This window comes from Microtus oregoni, unplaced genomic scaffold (assembly GCF_018167655.1).
Source record: "Microtus oregoni isolate MIOR12 unplaced genomic scaffold, Mior012 000012F_ref0000307, whole genome shotgun sequence".
In the NCBI taxonomy this organism is placed as follows: Eukaryota; Metazoa; Chordata; class Mammalia; order Rodentia; family Cricetidae; genus Microtus; species Microtus oregoni.
In genome coordinates this window covers 2,709,635-2,735,886 of record NW_024543071.1, presented here as the reverse complement: position 1 = coordinate 2,735,886, position 26,252 = coordinate 2,709,635, and the positions used below count along the sequence as shown (strand labels likewise).

Genomic DNA, 26,252 nt, shown 5'->3' with positions numbered 1-26,252 from the left:
GGGACTGAATGAATTAATGAATTAATGAAAGTTTTTCTCCATAACAAAAGAACTTTCTTTTGTCCTCAGTGTTTAGACTTTTGTTATATTCATGTGCTATAGTAATGTGTTCTTCTGTTTCAGCAGTCTAGGAACTCCTTGTGTTTCTTTGTAGTTCAGACCAGGTATGTGGGGCCTGACACACACTTGTCCCAGTGATGGAGCCTAAATGTCACTGAATTTTCACTGCAAAAATGTGACAGCACTTGTGTCATTATATACCCAAAGTTGACTGCAAAACTCATTATTCTCTTGCCCCCACCTCCCAAGTGCTGGAATTATTTGTATGTACCCCTGTGGCAGTGTTTTGGTTTTTCTTCTTCACTCTAAGTAGCACAAATAACAAAACAGACCACATTAAGTGTTTTGGCATTTAAAAAAAAACAATAAAACTTATTTTCTGAGTGATTTTTCATCTTGCATAACCAGTATTTGTATGTGTTTGGTACAACATGAAGCTTGCATTAGAAAGAAATCTAAAAGTCAACATTATCTTATTCATCCTTGAATACTTAAAAGATAATGCGGGTTTGTGAAGAGCTTTTGCAATGAAAAATGCACAAAATTAATCGGTTTCTGCTACTGAGAAACTCTGAGCACATTTCTAGGTGATAGTAAAGCCATTCAGAAGCCCCTTCCATGGTCTCCCAGTTCAGCTGCTCAGAGAAGGCACAGTGATGGTCCTAGATTTATAAGATACACAAACACACTATGGGGTTGAAATACTCTCAAACTGTGTAGCAGATGTACTGATAAATATGCATTTATATACATATATATTTTACCACAAGTATGTATGCATATTTAAAACACGGAAGTATATTTTATTTGAAGAAAAACATTTAAACATATAGTAATGTAAAAGATCACTCTGTTGCATGAAGCATGACAATTTTTTAAAGTTTTGTGAACATCCTACTTGGGTTATATGCATTCTTTTTGTGTCCGTGTGGGTAACCATTTGGATGCATGTGTGTTCACATGTATTTAGAACAGTAAGGTCCTGGTGACACATTTACTGCTTGATAGTTTGTTTCATTGTTTGACTAGGTGTTATAGACGTTCTCCACACTAGTTTGAATTGATGAGCTTCATGATTTAAATGACACTGTCTGTTTTTAAACAACCATGACTATGTATATTTTTATAAATATGTTCTTAACTGCTTGCAGGAATATTCCTGACATTATTTAGAATAAGTAACAGAGTAATGGGAAATGTTATCTTGCTGTACTGATTAATTTTATGTCAAATTGACACAGGCTGTAGTCATCTGAGAGGAGGGAACCCTGATTGAGAAAATGCCTCCATAAGATCAGGCTGTTCGCAAACCTGTAGAACATTTTCTTAATTAATGATTGATGTGGGAAGGTGCAGCCCTGCTGGGTGCTGTCTTCCCTGAGTTGGTGGTCCTGGGTTCCATAAGAAAGCAGGCTGAGTGAGGCATGAAGAACAAGCCAGTAAGCAGCACCTGCCCATGGCCTGTGCATTGGATCCGTCTCCAGGTTCCTGTCCTCAAGTTCCTGCCCTCACTGCTTTTGATACTGAACTGTTACATGGAACCCTTTTCTCTCCAAGTTGCTTTTTAGGTCATGGTGTTGCATGATAGCAGTAGTAACCCTAACAAAGTCTTCATTTACAGAATATCGCACATTCACTTGTCTCTTGTTACAGGAATCAATGCAAAGTTGGCAAGCATAAAGAGGTCTTTTCTCAGAAGTTTCTGCAAAATTATAGTCAAATAATTGTATCTGAAGCCAATCCACATTGTCTTTCTCTTTTAAAAACATTTTTAGTAGATGAAAATTCTCATTTAATTTCAAGATCATTTGTAGCTTTCTTTTTGTTGAAGACTTCTGTTAACTCTCAGCTTTTCTGGTAGAACTTCATTATTTATTCACTCACAGAAGTGTCTCCAGCATTGATTATGTAGCCTCAAGCTGGGAGAGATCCTGTTTTGTGAAGTCTCGGAGCATACTGCGTTATTAAAGATTGTACATAAATATAGAGGAAGTTTGGTGTTAGACTCAATTAATTTCAAAATTATATTCTGTTATAAATTTACCTCTGAAATTAAAAAATTGTATTTACAAATAATATGTAACATTGAAATGATATGTTTGTGTTTATATACTAATTGTTACCTTTAACCCCTGTGCTCAGGTGGCAGAGTCAAAAAGGTCTATAAGTTCAAGGCCTACTTGGTCTACATAGTGAGTTTCAAGCAAGCAAAAGCTATATAGTGAGATGCTCTTTCATAAAACATGGGAAAGACAATGTGGAAGCCAGCCATACCAGCCTGCCTTATCCTTACTCAGCTCTTTCTCTGAGGGCTTCCACAGGCCTGAGGGGATGACAGAACCTGGACTATGGGAAACAGGAACAACTGTCCATGCCTCTTTCATACATTCACTTTTCAGAAATAAATTATATTTAAGATGGATGCTCAAAAATGATCCCACACTAGCTCAGAATTGAGTATAATAAAGGGTTATTTATTTAGAGGTAGACTCACACATCACAGTCCTCTGCAAGAATGAGGAACAGGAATATGAGTAAAGTTTTCCAGGCTACTTCCTGCTGATTGGGGGCACTGATAATCTTATGGGGACCTAAAGAAAATTTAGAATTATGATCAAGTCCTGACTGGAAAATTCTGTGAGGCTTGATCATCTCAGGCAGCAGTCTTGAATCTGTTCTAGATGTAGAGCTCAGACATCTGGGCCATTTGCTCCTAATGGAGATTTCCCAGGTGGTCTTCCTTCATCAAACCTGATTTTTTTCTTAACCCAGAATGAATCCACAGCCTCTCATTTCCTGTGGAAACAAAAGCAAAACCTCTTCTCCAACGTAACATATCTTTTGATTTCAATTTTGAAGTCAAGGTATTTTCAAAATACCTATCTTCGATTAATTGAGCAGCATTTATAAACAAATATCTCTTAGCAGCTGTTGTTCCTTCCTCAGCATTTAAACAACTCAAAGAGAGCATAACATACAGTATCCAGATTCTCTGTGTTTTCCATTTTACATGGCTTATTTTAAACTGTTATTTCTTTTTATTTTTAATTTTTGACTTTTTGAGACAGGGTTTCTCTGTGTATCTTTGTCCTGGAACTCACTATGTAGACCAGGCTGTCCTTGAACTGACAGAGATCCACCTGCCTATGCCTCCCAAGTGTTGGAATTAAAGGTGTGTGCCACCATGCCAAACTATTCTCTTTTTATTTTAAGGACTTTATCCATTTTTCTCAAGCCTACACATATTTTTTAAATACACCATAAATCATTTAGAGTTTTTTTTATCTGAATCTATCTTTATTGTATATATCTCTTTTTTTCACCAGGTGAGTTTTTAATTTGTTTAGCAATGTGGCTAGGATTAAAGCTGTGGCTTTGACAGCTGGATCCAGCCCATTTTTTAGCTTTTGGAAATTTCATCCTCATGGTGGAGGCCATGACCATGGAGGCCATGACCATGTTTATTGCTACAATTCCACCAAAAACTATGCAATCAGCTTTTTATTAACACCATGTAAGTGTTTTGTGACAGGACCTCTTAAAAGAGCTGCAAGGTTTTGCAGCTAAAGCTGAGTCAGGAAGCCCCTCTGAAATGAGAGCACTTGCTTCTAGCAAGCAGAGCCCACCTGAAAAAAATGTTTTTATTAAGAAGCCATGCTTAACTTTATTTTTTTTCTAGAATAACTTCCCAAGCGCTTATAGGTCATACCATGTAGAAATATGGGCCTACAGACATATATTCAACGAAAAATATAGTAGAGAAAAAATAGGTATGAAGAAAAGTAAACTTTTTTCTAAATTCTTTCTATCCTATACCAAATGACTCCTGACATAAGACAGAAACACTGAATTTTTCTTATAACAACATGCTTGGATTTAGAGAAGGACAGAGCCATTGTCCAACTCCAAAGCCAGCTTTGATTATTTTTTTTTCGAGACAGGGTTTCTTTGTGGCTTTTTGGAGCCTGTCCTGGAACTAGCTCTTGTAGACCAGGCTGGTCTCAAACTCACACAGATCCGCCTGCCTCTGCCTCCCGAGTGCTGGGATTAAAGGCGTGCACCACCATCGCCTGGCGCCAGCTTTGATTTTTAAGTGAGTCATGACTATTATAGGAGGATGGGCCGCTTGTTCATCCTGGCTACCCAGAACCAAAATAACCATACAGAAACTATATTAATTAAAACACTTCTTGGACTATTATCTCTAGGTTTTTATTGGCTAACTCTTATATCTTAATTTAACCCATTTCTATTAATCTGTAATATTGCCACATGGCAGTGGCTTACCAGCAACAATTTGGCATGTCTGACTCTGGTGGCTCCATGGCGTCTCTCTGACTCCACCTTTCTTTCTCCCAGCATACAGCCTACCTTTCCCCGCATAGTCCTGTTCTTCCCTGCCACAGACTCAAAGCAGTTCTTTATTCATTTACCAATAAAAGATACACACATACAGAAGTACCTCCTACACCAGACTATTACTCTACTGGGTAGCATACACGTGCATGCATGTGTGCGCCCACCCACACCCACCCACCCACTCCCCTCACACGTGTGTGTGTGTGTGTGTGTGTGTATTCTTATCCTCAGAAGTCATAATTCTTTTTGCTTGGTGATCCTATCTGGATAGTTATCTTTTCCTCTTTAGGCATCTAGATGTCCAGGGTCTCTTAACTTTTTGAAGATAAGTATTTTCCTGCAAAGACAAGAAGAGAATCCTGCTGCAACCCTTGTGAGGTTTCCTTGCCACCTGTATAGTTGTCACCTTTGTGGATGAGCTATCATTTTTTTTTCTCAAGATGTTTCTCTTTTTCATACCAAATCTTTATTAATTTTGATGGTATCCATAACTTTTCTTCTCCTGTGGAAACAAGAGCTAAACCCCTTCCCCAATGTAGCACATCTCCTGATTTCCATTGTGAGGTCAACACATCCTTGAAATAAACTGTCTGATTTAATTCAGAAGGTTTTTCTATTATCCAATGTCTTTCTGCTGCTGTTGTTCCTTTCTCAATAGCGATAAGAAAATTCAAGTTTAATAAAGCAGTAGGCAATGTAGTTCTGGGGATATTTTCCTTCTCTTTGTGTTTGTTTAACATATCTTTTACAGTTCAATTTGATCTTTCTATAACTGCCTGACCTGTAGGATTGTGTGATATACCTATAATATGCTTTATATTATAATAAGCAAAAAAAAACTATTTCATTTTCTTAGAGACATATGCTGGACCCATTAACTGTCTATTTGTGCAAGTATACCAATGATGGCCATAACTTCTAATAAATGCATGATTACTGAATTAGCATTTTCTGAGCTCAAAGCATTTGCCTATTGAAAACCTGAATAAGTGTAAATGGTGTGGCGCACACATATTAGTTTTCCAAAATCTTCAAAGTAGAACACATCCATCTGCCAGATTTCATTCCTTTGAGTACCCTTTGGATTATTCCCTGCGATAGTGGTGTTTGATCATAGAAAGAGCAAGTAAGACATCTCTTTATAATCTCCGTAGATTGTTGCCATGTAATAGGAAACTCTTTCTTTGAACCTTTGGTATTGACATGATATTTTTTTAATGAAATTCTGAGGTCTTTGGCACATTTTCAATCAGTAATTGATCAATTTCGGCATTACATTGTGCTAGAGGATCTGGCAAACCTATATGGGATATGTGTTATGTATATGGAACAAAGCCTATTCCTGATTATATGTTCAACCTATATGAGTAATGAAGTCAATTCTATATCATATGGTATAAATTCAGCAGTTTCAATATGCAAGACAACTCTTTCTGCATATTGCAAATCAGTAACTATATTGAGAGGTTTTTTAAAATCCCTTTGTACCATGAGAATGGCATAAATTCTACCTTGGACATAATTATAAGGGCTTTGTTCCACCTTACTTAAATCTTCTAATTTGTAACCTGCCTTTCCTGATTTATTTCAATCAATATAAAAGGTACAGTCTCCAGTTATTGGTGTGTCCTTTACAGTGCGGGGAAGGATTCAAGTAGTTCTCTTTATACTGTCACTTTTGGGATAATTGCTGTTAATTTCTCCTAAAAACAGCACAAATTCTTTTCCAGGGTTCATTGTCTTCCCATAATTTTTAAAATTTCATTAGTAATCTCTGCTGGGTCTACCCCTGATAGTTGATGAAGTCTCAATTTTCCTTTTATAAATAATTTAGAGACCTTTTCCACATACATTTTTAATTTTTTACTTGGTTTATTTGGTAAAAAGATCCATTCTAAGATAATATCTTCTCTCTGCATTAAAATTTCCGTAGGAGAAATTCTGGAAGGAAATATGACTAGAATGCAGTTAAGATTCAGATCTGTCTTAGCAACATGAATGTCCTGTAATTTCTCTTCAACAGCTGTCAGTTCTTTTTCTGCTTTAGCTGTTAATTCTCTGGGACTATTTTAGTCTTTATCATCATCTAAGGTTTTGTTTAAATGAACTATTAAATCAGGTGTTACCCCAGCAGTCAGTCATAGACTGGAAATGTCTCCTAACAATCTTTGAAAGTCATTAAGAGTCCACAATCAGTCTCTCCTAATTTGTGTCTTTTGTGTTCTAATTTTCTGTAAACCTATTTTATAACCTAAGTAATTGACTGAATCTCCTTTCTGTATTTTTTCAGGAACAATTTGTAATCCCCATTATGGCAAAACTTTATTTACTTCTTCAAACATTCTTTCTAAGGTATCTGCATTTGAATCATATAGCAAAATGTCATCCATGTAATGGTAAATTATAGACTTAGGAAACTGCTTATATATTATTTCCAAAGGCTGATTTACAAAGTATTCGCACAGGGTCAGGTTATTCAACAATCTTTTAAATCAATAACTATAAGAGGCAACCCTTTTGGTAATAGACAAAGCAGAGGCGTTCCAGATTGTAGAGGGCTTATAGGTTGAACTACCTTATTGACAGCTCTTAAATCTGTCATCAATATCCATTTTCCAGGTTTCTTTTTAGCAGCAAATACAGGAGAATTCCAACAGCTGGCTGATTCTTCAATATGGTGAGCATCTAGTTGCTCCTGTACCAGCTGTTCTAAAGTCTACAGTTTCTCTTCTGTTAAAGGCCATTGTTTAACCCATATTGGTTTCTCAGTTAACCATTTTAAAGATAGGGTTGTTGGTTCAGATTGCTGTCACAATCTAAAGGATTGCTAGTTACTATGTGTTTTTGTACAGCCTGAATGGCTGGTAACTTTTGTTTATAGTGTCTTATAATATCCTTCCCAGACACATGAGTTTCCAGGACTGTAGAAATTTTAATCGGTATTTTATTGATGCATCAGGTCATGACCCCATAAATTCACTGCAATATTAGTCATATATGGTTTTAACCTTCCTCTCTATTCTTCTGGCCCTATGCATTCAACCCATCTTGAGATAGGGCTCCAATTCCTAGGAATTGAGCATCTGCTTCTTAAAGAGGCCGATTCGCATACCAATATTCTGGAGTAATGATTCTTTTTTTTTTTATTGAGAAAAGGAAAAAAAAAACAAGTTTCTGCCTCCTTCCAGCCTCCCATTTCCCTCCCCTGTAGTAATAAGGGCAGCGGGGCTGCATCCCCAGCACCCCAGCCTCCCGCACGGCTAGCTTATGCCCGAAATAACAACACACAAATTGTATTCATTTAAACACTGCTTGGCCCATTCTCTTCTAGGCTAATTCTCACATATTAATTTAGCCCATTTCTAATCATCTGTGTGTAGCACCCCAAGGTGTGCTTACCGGGATGATTCTAGCCTATGTCCATCCTGGGTCGGAGCTTCATCCCGGGAGCGGGACATGGCGTCTCTCTCAGGCGTCTGCTCCCGAGAGGAGAGCTGTGGAGTCTGACCTCACTTCCTCTTCCTCCCAGCATTTTGTTCTGTTTACTCCACCCACAGGGCCAAGCAGTTTCTTTATTGCTTAACCAATGAAATCAACAGATTGATATATGACATTCCCACATCACTCCCCCTCCTCCCACCCTTCTCCCCCTCCTCCCACCCTTCTCCCCCTCCCCCCACTCCTCTCCCCCTCCCTCTCCAGTCCAAAGAGCAAGTCATTACTCCATGTCTATGAACATGGAGTAATGATTCTTGCATCCACACCCATGTCTAGTAATCCCTCAATTACAGTGTTATTTATATGCACTTCTAGGTTTAGTCTTTGATCATTTATAGAAGTCTGCCAAAATATATGCTTCCTATTTCCTATTGGAAATTTTGATTCATCCTTCATGTTTATTCCATCATCTGGAACAGTATGGTTTTTTACAGCAGGCAGTGGATTTTTTTTTAATTTTCCTGGTGAGATATATCCTCTACAGTGATTGGGAATGACTGGACCACGTTTGACTTGGGGGCCTGTAAGAGGTCCCCCAAGGAGTTTGCTGATGGTATCAGGTTGCCTTATCCATCTTTTATTGATCTACATTCATTAGTCCAATGTCAGCCTTTACTACATCATCTACATAAACCAGAAGGCTGAGATCTTCTATTTTTACCATTCCCAAAGGAGACATTATTTCTAAGAATTCTTTGTCTGCAATCCCCTCTCAGATGTCCTATTCTACTACAATTAAGACATTTGGTCTTTTGATGTTTCTTCAATCCTTTGGAAATTGCTTCTCCTACCCAAGATTCAGTATTATAGTCAAATGTCTCAATGTTCATTGTGTGCAGGATCCATTCATCCATTGGTACTGATCTAACCTTTAAAGGCCCAAGTAACTTTTTACTTTCTAAGTTGGCATTTTTAAAATCCAGAGATTCAATAAGTACTCATCTAGCATCTGGGTCTGTTACTCCTATTTGTACAGCTTTAGTTAATCTTTATAAAAAGTCACTAAAGGGTTCTCTCTGGCCCTGTTTAATCCTGGTATATGATTTAATTAATTTTCCTGGTTCTTGAATCCTGTCCAAAGTATTTAAGGCTGCTTTGTGGCATAGGGACAAGATTTGTTCATCATAAAGAGCTTGAGCCTGTGAGTCAGCATAAGTGCCCTCGCTAAGAATTTGATCTAGGGAAGTCTCAAGTCCTTTTGCTTTTCCCTGCTTTTGTAAAATTTTGCCTTTTGTCCTAACATTTCTTTAGTAGCTGTGGTCCATCTTCCAAGACTGCTGAAACTAATTCAAGCCAATTGTGTGGGGTAGCCTTATTGCTGGAAACCCATGTCTTTACTATCTCTCTAACAAATGGTTAATGCAAGCCATAATATACTCTGCTTGATTAATTTCTTTTAGATCATTCATACCTATAGGTATCCATCTACATTCTTTGCATCATTTTGAGCCTTTAGAGCTTGATGCTTTTTCAGAGGTGATTATAGGGTAGGAAGCTAAAACCCTGGGTAGGCCACCTCTGACTCTGACACGTACTGGTGATACTAAATCCTGTCCTTTTACCTTCTCTCCTTACTTATCAGCTCTTATAATTTCCTCAATTGTTCCAAGTCTTTTTACTATTGTTCTTTTTTAAAGCCTGAATCTCATGGCCTGTAGATATTTCTAGTGATCTCATTGATGCACCTAGCCTCTGATCCTCATTCTGCACATGTGACTCCATGGTATGAAGTTTTTTCTTTAAATATAACATCTCGTCCTTGGACATTATTTGGACAGCATGCAGATTGCCTTCCTGGAGAGATACTCCAACCCATCAGATCTTTTAAACAGATTTTGCTTGCCAAATTCAATAGTCTAAGTTTATTTAGATAATTTCTCAGTACCCTTTGACATGGATTGAATTTTGTCTGGAAAATTTATGGTGTAGGAGTTCCTTCTGTTTGTGTGTTGCTTTCATTGGTTGACTAAAGAAACTGCCTTGGCCTTTTGATAGGGAAGCACTTAGGTAGGCAGGGAGATAGAACTGAATGCTGGGAGGAAGAAGGGCAGAGTCACGATGCCATGAAGCTCCTGCCTGAGACTGATGCAGGTTAGAATCTTTCCCGGTAAGCCACGACCTCATGGTGTTATACAGATTATACGAAATGGGTTAAATTAAGATGTGAGAGTTAGCCAATAATAGGCTAGAGATAATGCCCCAGGCAGTAATTTAATTAATACAATTTCTGTGTGGTTATTTCGGGTGTAAGCTAGCCTGGCAGGCAGGATGCAGCCCTTTACCTACTTACAACAAAATTAATGTTATCATTTTCAATAGTGTTAATTTTTTCATCTAACTTTTGATTTTTGGTGGTATTAATTCTGCCAGCTAGCTGTTCACTGTTCGTCTATAAAGACTGTATCATTTCAAAAAGTGCCTGATTCTTGGCTCTCTTATCAAACCATTTTTAAGGATATGATATGGAAACGAAAGCTAATTCCCAATAGCCAATCAGCTGGATGTATCAGAAAAACCATATAAACCTTGCAAGAATACCATCCATAGTAAAAGCAAAGAGGTTATTAAATTCTTGTGTGGTAATATTGTATTCAGTTATATAACTTTCAGGTTTATTGATTTGTTTATTAATCAAATAGTTACCTTTTTATGAGATTTTGGTAAATTGTTGTAGGTGTAATAATCTTTATTGACCAGCAGGTGTTGTTGTGGTGAGACTCAATGGCAGCAGCAGGAACAGCCTGGCTCTCCTTTGGTTCAACATGTTGGTGCCTGGTTAAATACTGACAAATACGCTTTGCTTAAGAGCAATTAAATCAATTCTGTACATGGAGAGTTCTTTTGGATCCAGGAGCCCAGAGCTTCCAAGCAGGAATACAAACCTGGAGCTGTGCAAGCACCATACAAGTCTCTGTACAGCATGGAAAGTTGTGGAGTGAGAGGCAGGAGGAAGCATGTGTGAACTTAAGAAATTTCTAATTCGCCCTGCTTAGCTCCACTGTGGTGGAGTTTTTGCTAAATAAATAAAATAAACACACTTAGTAGGTAAAATCAAGCCAGCTAGGCAGGGGTGGGTGACTTGCTGGTTTGTGGACCGTTTGAGCCTTTTAAGCTGGTCCATCTGGTAGACATGGAGTTGGGATTCACATTGGGCACCAGATGAAGATGGACAGTAAAACATGATCCTACATTCGCTCAGAATTGAGTATAATAAAGGGTTATTTATTTAGGGGTAGACTCACAGATCACAGTCCTCTGCACAAATGGGGAACAGGAACTAAATCAAGAAGCCAGAAGAGAGAGCAAGTGTGTTCCTTATGTCGGCATTCATAGTATGAGAGGCCTTGCCCAAGTGGGCTGGTGTGTTAAAGGAGTTCCTACAGCATTATATATGAAAGAAGAATTTCTCCTTTAGCATTAAAGGTAAAATAGCTTTAGGATCTTGCCCATATAAATTAATACAGGGAAATATATTTAGAAAATTAAACTACAAAAAAATTCATAGGAAGTAGAAAAGATAGCCCAGGGAGCTGGGAGATGACTCGGTCATTAATTGCTGGTCATGGTGGCGCACACCTATAATCCTAGCGTGCCCAGTTTCAGAAAATAATGTGGGAATTAACAGAAATACACTGTCCTGTTTACATCTCTGCTGCTGTAAAAAACACTGACCAAAAGTGGCTTAGGGAGGAACAGAGTTATCTGGCTTACACTTCTGGATCCCATTTTATCACTGATAGAAGTCAGGGCAGGAACTTGAAATAGAAACCATGGAGGAGCACTGTGTGCTGGCTTCCTCAGGGCTCATGCTCAGCTAGCCTCCTTGTACAGCCCAGGATCATCTGCCGTGAGAACAGCCTGCACTCAGCATGTAGGTCTGGCTGGCCTGGAACTCACATGAAGAGTAGACTGACCTCAAATGCCTGGAAATCCACCTGTCTCTGCTCTCAAGTGATGGGATTAAAGGTATACACATTTGAATTTTTTGTTTGATTTATTGAGGTTTTCCCTTCCATATTTTTTCTTCAGAATATTTGTCTCTACTGAACTTCTTGTCATGTCTTGAATTAGTTTCTTTGCTTTATTAGTCTGTTTTGGGTCTTGCTTATGTTCCCAGGATTGCTTAGGATAGAAACAAGGGTCCTGCTTGTACCAAGCAAGTGTTCTACTACCAAATCACATCCCCAGCCTCTAATTCAAGTGTTATTTTATGTCAAGCACTAACGGCTCACCCCCTTAGCTGTGTTGGTTGAACCTTACCAGATGGATTGAAAGCATCAGGATGACTGGAAAGTTATTTGAAGAGAGACAGATAGAGGGATCTCTCTCCTTCATTCTCATCTTTCCATCCATTTCTTAGATACTTGCTTACTGAAACGCTTAACCATTTTCATTAGCATCTCGCTTATCCTTCTGTGTTTCTTTTGAAGAATTAAATAGATAAACGCAACACAGTTTATGTAATCTTTTGCATTGTACTGCTTATTATTTAATAGTGCATGCTAGAATCAACTCATTTGTTGAAAGAAATGGTCTTCATTCTTATGGTTGAATAATAGTTGTAATGAATATGTTATGGTTTCTTTAACCAATTCCATATGAATGGACAGAAAGATTGTTTTTTAATAGTTTGATTTACATATCATGTTTGTGTTTATGTTGTCTTGTACTTTATATTACTAGTGTAAAAAGGCAGGGCTCAAGGAAATAGACAAATTAGTTGTGTTTCATTCTCCCCAATTGAGGTTGCAATATTTTGAATCTATCTCAGCTAACACTTAAGCACATTTATTTCTTCTTTGCCTCCCGAAAAGTATTTGCAGTCAAGTAGTGAAGCTCCATCCAATAGAAGAGGGCCAGGGTCCTTGGGTCAAACATCTGCAAGTTCTGTCACCAGTGCAGTGGAACACTCTATACCTCTGAGAACCGTCCATGTGTCATTCTATGAACTGCCTCTTTAGCTCACCCCATTCCTGTTGAGTGCTGATGTTACCTTCGTTGGAAAATGTCTTTTTCTGGCCTTTATCTGTGATGTCTATAGTAGATACTTCTTCTAGACTATCATTTCCTGTTAGTTTTTATACATGTGGTCTATAGAAAACTTTTAACACAGTGTAATTTTTTTTTCTTTTAAATTAAATCACATTTGTATTTGAACTGTAGTTAAAGCTCTACCCACACCTATCAGATGCAGCAGTTTACCTGTGCTCTTGCCTTGTCTTGTGTGCCTTTTAACATATAAATATTTGATCTATCTAGAGTGCTATGCTGTAAAATATAGATCCAGTTTTGCCTTTGAGATCCATTTAGTTTTGCATCCATTTGCAGGTTGTTGTCCCATTGTAACAACATGATTTATCGAAAAGCCATCTTCTTCCCCCGGGGAACTGAGGTGCTGCCTTCATCACACACTAGCTGTCCGTTTGCTTTTAGTTCCTGTCTGTCTGTGTCCCCTGCTCCACTGGTGAGCAATGCTGCACTGTTTAGTTGTCAGAGGTTAGCAGGAGGATTTATCGGTTGGCATTTGTTTTTCTAAATTTAAGAGGATTTTGAATTTTTATATGTTTTTTAAATGAACCTAAAGATCAATCTGCATCATACTAAGAGGGAAAAACATGTTTGTTTTTATTGTGTTCACATTTAGTGGGTTTAACTCAGAATTATTAACATTTTTATGACTTCCTATTTGAGAAAAAGTCATCTTCATCATTATTGATGATAATAAAGTCTATTTATTTGGGATCCTAATTTGGGAATATGGAGGATTTGGCAAAATCTAAGCACCCCCGTTCAGGGCAAAAGGAGACATCGCACAGCCCTTTGGTTAATTGGGAATTCAGACAGCCACTGGGGAATTCTGATCTGCCTTGAAATCCTGAGGACTTCCTGGTGAAAACTGGGATTCCAAAGAGCTCAGAAAGGCCCAGCACCTGGATGCCTATCAGCAGGGTTTCAACGCTTAGTGTGCATAACAGAGCTGAGAAATCATAAGGATTTTCAGGACTTGGATTGCCAAGTTGAGGGTTTAGAGCCCCGGCGTGAGAGAACAGGCATTTGCTAAGAAACTCGGAAGGAGTTCTTGGAAGGGCCTGGACTCTGGTGGGTCCTGGATCTGGGTTGTGCTCTGAGGAAGCTCCTGATGAAAGAAAAGGTGGGAGGGGGCTCCTGTTCTTTAAGAAAATTTCTTTAGTCAAACTGATGACCCTCTGAATGACTCCAGTTATTGTTTCCCACACATTGTGTAAACAGGATGATACACCACACAGCCTTTGGAGTCCATTTTAACAATTAAACCTGGCATACTTGAGATCCACCTATAGAGTTGCATATGTGAGAGTCATAGCAGAACATTTTCCAAAAAAAAAAACAAAAATACTTTAAAAACATAATACAAAAAGCTCAGACAACACCAAAAAATGCAATTTCTCTACAGATACTTAAACCTCTGAGACACAGATAAAGAGAAAACATGTAGGAAAGCAGAGGAAGGAAAGACAAAAAGGCACATTAGCTAAAAGGAGAGAAGAAAGGAATAAAACCTCTTATCTGAAATGTTGTAACCAGAAGACAGTAACGAGATCTCACACTTAAAGTATAAGTATAGTTTTAGGTGAACATGAGCTGATTGGACCCTTGCTATTGAAAACCGCACTGAAAACCAAGATGATACACATATTTCAGGAGGAAGGGTGTGATTCCAAATGGGAAGTAGAGTTACTCTAGAAACAATTGGGCAAAGGTAAATACAAAAGCTCCCTGTGGTTGTAAGTCACTTCACAAGATAAACAGCAAAGGAAAATACTAGCACTATATTTTAGATTTATAATAAATGGGAAATTGTGATGATAATAGAATAAAAATTTGAGGGGAAAATTGAAAATATATTGCTGTAACATTTTTCCCTGTAAGTACAGTTGTATGTATTGTACAGTGTTGAATATATGTTACAAATATAAGTGTAAGCTATATTAATTTTTTAAAGTAGGTCTAATAAGAAAATGTCTATATAGGAGATAATAAGCAACTCCATTATAGACTGAAAGGAAGGGGAAGGAATGAGGAACCTACAGAAAAAAATCTGCATTTTGAATCCCACCATATAAGCAACTGCATTCAATGTAAATAGTGGTAACATGTGAACTAAAAAATAAGAGATTTTCATATTAAAGAGTAATATGCATATATATGTTTCCTACCCCAAACCTAAAAAACCTTAAGTATAAAGATATGGGTTAAAATCACACACACACACACACACACACACACACACACACACAAAAAGGAATGAACTATTCTGTACTAGGGCACTGAAGTTCCAGTTTCTTTCCCCCATCTCCTCTCCTCCTCTCTTTCCCTCTCCTTATTGATCTTACTTCCTGTGTAGCTCTGGTGGCCTGGCACACTGAGCTCTGCCTGCCTCTGCTCTCCTGTGTGCCATGGCCTATAGCCTTCTTTCCTGGCTGCCCCTTGTGTTTTCCTTGGTGTGTCCCTACTCTTTGACACGGTTGGCACTATTCCATATCTTTATTACACACTGGATAGCTTTTATAAATAGCTTGTTAGAGTCAGAGGTTTTTGTTTTTGTTTTTTTTTTTTTTGGTTTTTCGAGACAGAGGTTTTTTATGCTTATTTTGTGTGTGTTTTCCTTGTAAATGTGTAGTTCTTTCAAGGTTGTGGGTATAATTGGCTTCTTGTCTCTGGTGACTTATACTGGATTATCTTACTAGTATGCTTGGTGATTTTTTTTTTTTTTTACTGCAAGCTTGTTATGTAATCTCCATCTGGCAAAGGTCAATGGGTCTAAATATGTTAAGGCACCCCTCAAAGAGAGTTTCTGTGGCTCTGATCTAAGTCCCTTCTCTTTGAGGGTGTCCTCTTGCTGTCGAGTTGCTTAGCTTTATGAGAACATACTTGCTTGTAGTGTTTGCCCTCAGGGCTGTTTCATACAGAGCCAGTCATGGTCAGGCTCTGGAGTCCTACCTCTCACAGCTCAGGGCTTTGGTGATGTTTCTCTTTGTTGGGGAGGGGATAAAAATATTAGCCATTATACTTGAGATGAAAGAGAACTTCTTCCCTACATTCCACACTGAATTCAGACAAAAAGTAACCTTTTTATTTAATAAATTATTCCAAGATTTAAAAACACAGTTGGTAAAATAAACACTGATATTTAATTCTCAGTCTGATAAATTTAATTATATAAGTATTGTATATTATCTTTAATTTTAAGTAAAAGCAGCTGGCACAAGTAATGTTTTAACTTAAGTTTTGAGTCAGGATCAGAGAAGTCAAATGACTCTCTGTGCATTCAGCGTCTCGGCAGAGAGCTGGTTCTGCACTTGTCATTAACCCACACTGACTTTCTACATTGCTGAGATTCATCTCTGCTTTATTGTCTACCTTTCTTTATGAGAGGTTTTCTCTACAATTTTTATATAGTTTGTATAGAATCCAAGAGGGTTAACTTCCCTAAATATTCCTGTTTTTTTTTTTTTTTTTTTTTTTTTTTTGGTTTTTCGAGACAGGGTTTCTCTGTGGTTTTGGAGCCTGTCCTGGAACTAGCTCTTGTAGACCAGGCTGGTCTCGAACTCACACAGATCCGCCTGCCTCTGCCTCCCGAGTGCTGGGATTAAAGGCGTGCGCCACCACCGCCCGGCTAATATTCCTGTTTTTAACCTGACTCTGCTACTCTGTGATATTTCTGAGGCTACATACCTGCCACTCTGTATGTAATAAGATTATTGTAAAGGTGTAGTATCAAACTAAGAGAGTGATTCTCCTTTCAAACAGACTGAAACAGGAGCTGGATCTCTACAGCGAAGATGAGATGGAAAGCAAGTGCAAAGCACTCCAGACAGAAATAGAGTTTCTGGAGTCGGTAAGTCCACCCTGCTCGTTCTCCTGCTCTCCAGCCCTGTCTTATCTGCTGTGAAGCAGGACTTGCTGACATGCATTCCCGGGAACTAGGGCTTTGACCTCCGCAAACCCTAGAGCAAGCAAGTGAAAGACAAGTTGGGGTGTAAACCATGAGGTGTTCTGAGCTCCTGGACAGCCAGCTCCATAAGCTTGTCGCCAGAGAACAGGACAACTTCTTGCTGAGGGCTAACACATTCAGACCTCCATCCTTTGACAGAGACAGTCCTGCTAGAGGACAGCTGTGTTGGAAACTGCCTAGCCCTTACGACATCTAACCCTGCCCTTTATACCATAGACTCCCATGATCGCAGACCTTTTAGACATTTTCAGGTTGTGTGCAAGCACTGTCTAACTAACTTACAAATGAGCACAGTATTTGCTATAATGTATCTAAATACAGACATGCATAGGGAATGCTAACTACAATTTTAATTTGATGCACTGCCCTTTGCATTATATTTATTTTCTGCAAACTGTTACAATTATAATTTGATTCATATTTTCGATAAGAACTTTGGAAAACCTGAGTCAGAAATCCTAAGAATTATTGCTGTGTTAAATTTAAGTAAATTTCATGAGTTCCCTTTAAGAAATGAGTTTGGACTGGATGTGTAGCTGGATTGTTGCACCCTCACCTAGCGTGGGCAAGGCCCTGGGCTTGATCATCGCACATAAGAATTCACTTTCCCTTATGACTATGCACTGCATGCTTGTCTTCCAGACATTGGCACAGAAGGGTCTTCAGGACAAGTGACAAGAGTCGATGTGCCACCTACACTTGACCATGGCATCTTAGCGTCCACCCCGAGTGGCACCTGCGTAGCAGATCCCCATGTAAACAAAAGGTTCAGAATAGTCCACATGCTGACATCAAGAGATGGTTTATGTATGTCTACAGAATAAGTTTTATCTTGTTACTTAAGAGGTCCTTGTGTGCTTTCTGAAGGAAGAGAAAGGAGAAGATACTATATTCCAGGATTCTTCATGCCAATCTGTCTTTTCTGACCAGTATGTGTTCTTTCTTGTAGCTTACCCCCAGCTCCTATGAACACACAGGGAGATAAGTGTTCAGGTTATTGACTCCGTTTTGTTCATTCCAGTTCTGCCAGGGAAAAGTACTTACCTTGATTTTAATCTTTTTTCCATTTTTTTTTCAATTATAAAGTGTCTCTCGACAGTGATCATTTGGGGCTTTCCATTCCTCCGTGTGTCTCCAGAGCTTTAAATCCAATGCAGACATATGACAGTGACTGCTGCCTACCACTTCTCCTGATGACAGTGTTGGTTGGGAGCAAGTTCTCCACTTGGGGAGGACGGAATGAGCAGCATCGTGTACTCTCCCCAGTTATCTGCCTTGACTCCTAGAGAGGATATTTTCTCTAGTGTTAGAAAGTGTGTCAGAGCTGTGCAGTCAGTGCTGGGCTAGGCTAGGCGGGGCGGGATGTGTCTGAAAGTGGTGAGTATTACTGTTGGAGCCTTTATAGTTGCGGCTGAATTTGTTTAATGCCACACGCTCAGAAAAGTAAGAGTGCTGAGGTCTTAGTTTGAAAGAAAGTCGTACCTTGTCACAGTGGTTTTTTTCTTTTTAAGTGTTGTATACTCTTGGTTTTGAAAAAACAGCAAATTTAAAACACTTGCCTTTGGGGGCCAGTGTGATGGCACATCGCATAAAACTGTTTCCTGTCAAGCCGGGTGACCTGAGTTCACTCCCTGAGACCTATGTGGTGGAAGGAGAGAGCTGACTCCTGTGCTTGTCATCGGTTCAGATGACATCAGTTCTGCCAGGGAATTGCAGTTTATTTTATATACACTATAAATACAACTGATTGGATTCAGTTCTGGCTTGATTCTGTCTTACTCTGGTCTGTTTGTGCACCCAGATCTTAGGTCTCGTAGCTATTATATAACATTAACGTGCTGTGTGAATTCCTGCAGACACTCCTTTCCACTCTCAGTCACTCTTGCTCATGATTGGCTTTAGAGTGCAACACTAACGGCCTAGGGAGTGCTCTCTTTGTACCCTTTCCACTCCATGGTACCTCTACAGAATTCACTGCCCTGACACGGCTGTCCTTCTGTCGTGTGGAATGTGTATGTGACTATTCAGTGATAGAATCAAGAATGATGTGAGCTGAACCTAGGAGGACTGAGAGTTTGGTGTTTCCATTATTCAAAATGAAATAAAGTATGTAAGTCAAGATTAAAGTCACTGTTCGCGTCATCAGAGGGACGGTGCTGTGAGCGCTGTGTGGAGAGCACTGCAGGGCCCTGGCATGTGAGCTGCCTGGGACTGTGTGTGAGGAGCAGGTTCTGCAAAGCAAAAGACACAGCAGCAGGCAGCTGCTCTGTTAAAGCTGAACTCAGTTCTCCAGTTGTTAATCTCTTCTCCTTTTACATATTTGTAGTCAGATAACTCTTGGAAGGAAAATTAGCTGAAATTGTCAGGGTATAAATATGTCTCGGACTGAATTTGATTACTCTGGAGTAAGACAGTGGCTGCAGAGGAAGGTAGTTTGTACATGAGTGTGTATTCATTAAGTCAATTCATTAGCTTGGCTGTGCATTTAGTTATGAGCAAAGTACCACTAACCCAAATAGTCCACACACTGTACCCGCGGTCTGGCACACCACCCTGCTTCTTTAATGCTACCCTACGTCCTTCAAGAAGCAATTTTTAAATCTCACCTCTCCACCGGGGGCTGTGTTAGAATGTATAGTTCAGAATACGATTTCCAAGTCTTGCCTCTCCACTGGGGACTATTTTGGAATGTATAGGTTGCTTCAGATTCTCCTGTTGATTGATGGGGCCATTTGGCTAGAGGAAAAATAGCAATAAAATCATAGGCTATGGGCATGGTTCTAGTGAAGATTCCTTTCTCTCTTCTCTGACCTTACTGTCGACAGGGAGCGAGGTACGGAGAAAGGGAAAGCTTTGAGAGCTGTACGGCCAGACATGGCCACCTTCACCTTGTTTGTCCACAGTATGTTTTCTTCTGTGAAAGAGCCTTTGCCTGCCTGCCTGTCTGTCTTTTCTTGAACTTGTAAAACCATGATGAGATTTTAAAAGCATAGAAGAAGGTTGAGGTCATTGTATTCTAATGCATTAGAACACAGGAAACACAGCAGGCTGGAGTTGTTTCCTTGCTGTGCAGTGGGAGCTCTCTGTGAACAGTCTATTGAGTCCCTTAGCACATGGGCACCCTGGATGCTGCAGATGGACAGACAGCACACACTGGACAAGCCCTGTTGTCAGCTTTGGATGAGGACAAAGTCTCTTTCTATTTTGCACCAATCAATCATAAGTAACTCTGTCACACTGTGATGAATAAATCGTTTATTTGCAGTGCAGAAGCCAGTAGCAGTTAAGGGACACGATGAGAGGTAGACAAGACAGTTTTAGTCGAGATTCACCTGATAAGGTGTCCTTTATTCAACTGTTGGAGGATCAATTTCAAGTTGGAAGTTGCTGCACATACTAGAAAGGCTTTCAGCATTTGGAGTTGATCTATTTTAGGTGGACTTTGATGTTTTTGTTTATGTGTTTTGTTTACATCTCTTTATTCCTCTGTCTTATTTACTTCTCTTCACTCCCTGTCATTTGAAAAAAAACTTAAATTTGCCTCTCAAAATCTAGTTCAGAACATTTTCTGTCAAGAGAATTGTTTTTCAGGATGCAAACTAAAAATGAAAAATATTTTTATGTCATTGGCCTGAAGCAGGGATTAAGTTTTAGAGGTTTGTGGCCCTTTTATCTCAAGACAGAAGATTTTATTTTTTAATGCAAAAATATAGCAGAGTTCTCTTTGAAAATACTTGAGGTGCCAATGCATAGTTAGGTGACTGTTCTTCCTGAACATTGTATCTTAAAGTTAAATGACTTTGTTGTGTTCCACTTTTTCTTCATCTAATATTAGGAATTAAGCTTTATTTTCTTATTTAGTTCACTAAGATTTGAAATATATAATACTGACACAACACTGACTAACAATTAGTGACAGAAATTGTATTAAGAACCCCCCACACTTCCAAATACTGGAGAAGCAAGATTTTGTTGTTGTTTGGTAAAGGCTCACGTTTATTGAACATAGGAAGAATGTGCAGGTAGCATGTGTTACAAGAACACTCTTGCTTTGATAGGAGCACAAGGGAAGCACAACACAGAAAGACTACTTGATAGTAGAGGGCTCTCCCAGCTGCTGCGACAGAACATGCTGAGAGCAAAGCTGTTGGGATCAAATGCTTATTTAAACACCTGCTTCTCATACATAGCAGATTTATCTTTTAAAAGCCTTTATAAAATCAGCAGCACTAGAGTTCATATGTCTAGGAAAACAAAGAGCAAGTGAAATGTGAAATTAATAGCAATGACTGACACACGGATCTGTTCTGAGGCCCATGGAGCAAGAGGAAATGCTTTTGTCTTCTCTTTATAGCCAGAAGAGCTCCACGCCCCTAATAATTCTTAGTTTGTTATTTTGATACTTGTAATAAATTGCTATTCTAATTAGTTGGTAAATAAAACCTTGTTGAAATAAAACTCTCTTACTCTCCATATAATGTATGCAAATATAGTACTAATGACCATTTCTGGGTCCAGCTTTGTGATGGCTGGATTCATCATTACATTGTCATTGTTAGAACAGTTTTTATGGGTGTTAGATCAGAAACACCATGTGAGTGACGTGGGGTGGGGGGGTTCACACAGAGTCAGTGTCACAGACGTTCTAAATCCAGTGCCAACCAGAACTTGTAGAACACAGATAATATTCATAAGAACATCTTTACCCAGTGGAGTCAGAGCTCACTGTTGGGAGCCATGTGGATACAAGCATGTATGGCAGGCTTGCAGATAGGACTGGGATTTTGATTTGTGTGAGGTCACAAAGAACTGTGTTTGTCTCTTTATCTATACTTTCATTGTTCAGATTCCAGTCATTGATAATATACCTTAGACAATATTGCTTTTGAAAATTTGCTTGGAATTAAAAATCTACACAACAGCTATTATCAGAGAAATTTGAAAATTATTTAAATCAACTGCTGAGCCGGGCGGTGGTGGCTCACGCCTTTAATCCCAGCACTCGGGAGGCAGAGGCAGGCGGATCTCTATGAGTTTGAGGCCAGCCTAGTCTAGAAGAGCTAGTTCCAGGATAGGAACCAAAAAGCTACAGAGAAACCTTGTCTCGAAAAAAATAAAAAATAAATAAATCAACTGCTGATTAACAGAAATCATGGAATTAGTCACAATCAGTAAATGGGAGATACAGTTAATTGAGAATGTCTTCTTACAGTCCTTGATGAGAAAAGTCCCTCCATATACAGCAGGCTTGAATCCTTCCTGGAAACTGACCCCCTAGGAATCTCTGGAAAACAATACCAGTCCACATGTCTTTGCTAGACTTTCTGTGGACATGTGTAGTTTAGTTTTGTCCTGTGGTGATGATATGTAAAGTAACAACTGGAATCAGCTGCTTACTCTAGCATTCTTGCTCATTTACAACCTCCACATTTCTGCTCTTCTTTCTGTCTGTTCTTGCTTCTTCTGCCTTTCCTGGCTCTCCTCCTGTCCCTCCATCCTTGCATACTCCTTTTCAGCTATATGGGTTTGCTCTGTGTTCTCCAAATTGGCCCAACCTGTGGTGTGGGAGGTCCTTCTATCTATGTGTGCTTTTATTGGTTAATGAATAAAGAACTGCTTTGAGCCTATGTCAGGGAAGAACAGAACTAGGTAGGGAAAGCTAGGTTGTGTGCTGGGGAAAAGAAGGGCAGAGTCAGAGAGAAGCCATGGAGATGCCAGAGACAGATGCTGGGAATTTTACTCGGTAAGCCACAGCCTCGTGGTGATACACAGATTAATAGAAATGGGTTAAATTAATATGTAGGAATTAGCTAATAAGAAGCTATAGCTAATGGGCCTAACAGTGATTTCATGAATACGGTTTCTGTGTGATTATTTCAGGGCTAAGTAGCCGGGAACCAACAAGCAGCCCCTTCTCTAGTGAAACTTTTGTGCCGTTCATGAGCTGTTCTGTGAATGGAGTGCTTCTCCCACCTCATTCCTGTTTGGCATCTGCTTCTGTCAGTCAATGTCTGATAACTATTATTCTTCAGAGACTCCTTTGTTCAGACAGTCTCAGATTGTTATCTGTTTGCTATGGTTAATCATGAAATGCCTCCTACAGACTCATGTGCCCAGTGCTTGGAAGATAGAGGACTGTAGGGTGTGAGGCCCTGCTGGGGAAAATCAGTTCCTGGGAATTGATTTCAAAGTTCAAATTTTGTTGCTCTCTCTTCTCACTGTTTCTGCCCTGATGTTCAGCCTTTCCTCAGATTTGACTAAAGTAATGGAGCCAGGCATGAACCCCAGAAACCATGTGCTAGAATAAAGGGCCCCTTTAGTAGTCTGTCAGAAGTTTTAACACAGCACCCTCATTTAACTTTTATACTTTGTGTCCAATATTAATCTTTCTTATTTTTCTTTTCTGTAATTATCATTAAACCCTGAGTTTTATGAGGGCCATTGTCCTGCACACTGTTTTTCCCTCAGGATACAGAGCAGTATTCATCTGACATGTAGGGAGTATTCAGTTTAACATACATTCAGAATGTGTGTTAAGATATTATTTGAATTAGTTTTTTATTTCACCCATATATATTAATGAGTCAAATATAAATAGATTCAATAATTATGCTAATTTATTTGTTGTTGGTTTTCTTGGTTGGGTTTCTCTGTCTTCTTATTTCTTGCTATTTCTGGACCTCTTTACTTCATTGAAAAGGTTGTAGTTGCTAATTCTGGAACCTATCTGTGTAGAATAGTCTATAAAACGAGCTAGAAGAAATTATGATCCCTCATCCCATCATAGAAAAAGTTTGTAAGTCTCTCAGTGGTCACTTGCAGCTTTCCATTATCAAGCTGTTGATTGACAGACAATGGTGATGAAAGCCTGCTTTCTACCAGCTGCTGGAGTGGAAAGTGAACATTGTAAGCTGGTCGCAAGCTAGAAGTGTGCATTAGAGTATTGTTTCTCTGTGAATAGGAACTTTCAAAATGTGTTTGCTTCTGTGGGTTGGTTCAGTCTTTGTGATCTGAAAAACAGTTTAAGCAATTCTTTTTTTAAGTTAGCTCCATATTTAGAAAGATATGTGAGTGCCATCTGCTGGATTTCTCTAGTACCACATGGAGTAAGATGAGTCAACAAAACCTTATCTAGTACCACACTGAGCAAAAGAATCTATTGGATTGGTTTTGATGCTCAACTTTTGTCAAGACAAACTCTTGTGAAAGAGTGGCCGAGGAGGACGTGATGGCTTGTGCCTGGGATCCTGGCTTTCTGGAGGTGGTGGCAGGAGGAGTGGGAGTGCAGGGTCAGCCAGGGCTACATAGGCAAAAACCCTATCTCAAGCAAAGAAATAACAAAAACTTTCTTTTTTTTCTTCGTTACTTCTCTCTAATATTTTTCCCAAAATAAATATCTCTATGTAACTTATACTTTCTCAAGATTTCATAATTTTAATATGTCTGACTCTATTTTTATTTATTACTTCATACTATTTCTACTTCTACTAACCTTAAAAGAAGGAGCTTATTTAATAACTTTTCCACACTTTTAGCCAACATCCTTTCAGGATTTATTCATGAATTGATTTATCAGATATGCCATTTAGGGTAACATTCATTAGGTTTCTGTCCAATCAGAGAAGAATGCCAAGCCAAGAACATAAGAACCCAGATCCAGGAATCTTTGGGAAACCAACCTGTTGACTACTTTTATTTTAGAAGATATAGGCAAGGTTATGTAAGGTCTCTGTGCCTCCAAAAGATTTTCTGTAAATGCCCTTGACCAGAAATCCATCTAATGACTCACTATTTTTATCTATAATGATCTTGAATGAACTTTTTTTATACAGATTCATGAAACCTTTAAATATATTCTAATAATAATATTTGTTGAAGTTTTTCTGATAGATGCTATATGAGTTACTAAGTTGTATAATTCATAGGAAAGTTAAAATCAAGATATATTACATTACAAAATCAACTTGGACTTTGAGCTCATAGTCAATATATTCATTTGCATTCACTTTATCTAATTCAAATTGATTTTGTGGTAGCAGTCCAATAAGACAACCCTGAGTACTGTTCTTCCTCTACCTTTCCTTCTGGCCTTGGCCTATAACTACTCTGAGTTCATTTTCTAATGATAATGAAATAACAATGCAATATCCATTTTCTTGGATTATATCAGTTCTAGGGACAGTATACATAAAACTGGCACATAATCCTGATAGTATATGTGCATCCTATTTAATCATCCTATTTTTGTTGTTGCTTATTAGAAAACAGCATGGATACTGTGGATAGGATAATAAGCTAATGGAATTCTTTTTTTCTTTTTCTTTTTAAAGACAGATCTCATTATGTAGCCCAGGCTGACTCAAACTCACAAAGATCTGCCTGCCTCTGCATCTTGAGTGCTGAGGTCTAAGCTGTGCCTGGTACTGACATTTTTTTTTTGAGACAGGGTTTCTCTGTTGCATTGGGGCCTGTCCTGGAACTAGTTCTTGTGTACCAGGCTGACCTTGAACACACAGAGATCCACCTGCCTCTGCCTCCCAAGTGCTGGGATTAAAGGCCTGCCTGCACCATCACTGCCTGGCTAGAACTGACATTCTTTACACATGAAACAAGCTCACTGACTGCTGACTCTTGCTTCGAGTCACCAGAATTTTAGGTGTGTGGCTTTGTATCTCAGACCCATGACTCACATGGCTGAGGTAAATTAAAGCTGTGAAGAAATTTCCCTGGGCAGATGTAATTGGTGTCTTTTCACAAGTTTGAAACAACAGAACTGACCAACAGAGGCACCTGGTTAATGACTTGATTTTCTTTCTGCAGGATCCTGGTCATTTTATACTCTGATATGTAGAATCTGTGGACAATGGGTTTTGAACACTAATTACTACTCTAATGTCAGTTGCAGGTGTATATATCAAATTAAAACCTTACCTCTACTCCTCCCCTCAGAGTCCACTAGCCTGAGAGAAAAGTATTTTAAAGACCTATAGAGTAAGACATAAGGTGGTATCTGAGGCCATCCTGTACATTGTGAGATCCTGACTGTAGATAGATAATTTTTAAAAATATCTGAAGAAGAGATGATGATTTGTAGTTGACAGTGGGCGTAGCTGACTTAGCAAACTGTAAAAGGGCCCCTCACCAGCAGAGCGGCAGGCTGAGTACACACTCAGGAAATGCTGAAATCCAGTGCCCAGTGCTTACATGTACTGCATCCCCAGCGCTAGTGCAGGCTACAGAGACAGACAGGAAGATAGATAGCTGGGGCTTACTTGCCAACCAGCCTTGTTGAAAAGTATCAAGTCCTAGGCTCAATAAGAGACCCTGTTCCAAGGACACA

The 26,252-nt window shown here is 38.9% G+C and overlaps 1 protein-coding gene across 1 annotated transcript in view; it reads left to right on the top strand.

Annotated features, from left to right (window-relative positions):
- Nucleotides 1-26,252, top strand: part of Ccdc172 (coiled-coil domain containing 172) — a 143,768-nt gene that overhangs the window by 46,914 nt on the left and 70,602 nt on the right. The window contains exons 7-8 of the mRNA XM_041661277.1: nt 5,024-5,026; nt 16,708-16,795. Coding sequence (XP_041517211.1) covers nt 5,024-5,026; nt 16,708-16,795 — 91 coding nt within the window. The remainder of the gene's footprint in view (nt 1-5,023; nt 5,027-16,707; nt 16,796-26,252) is intronic.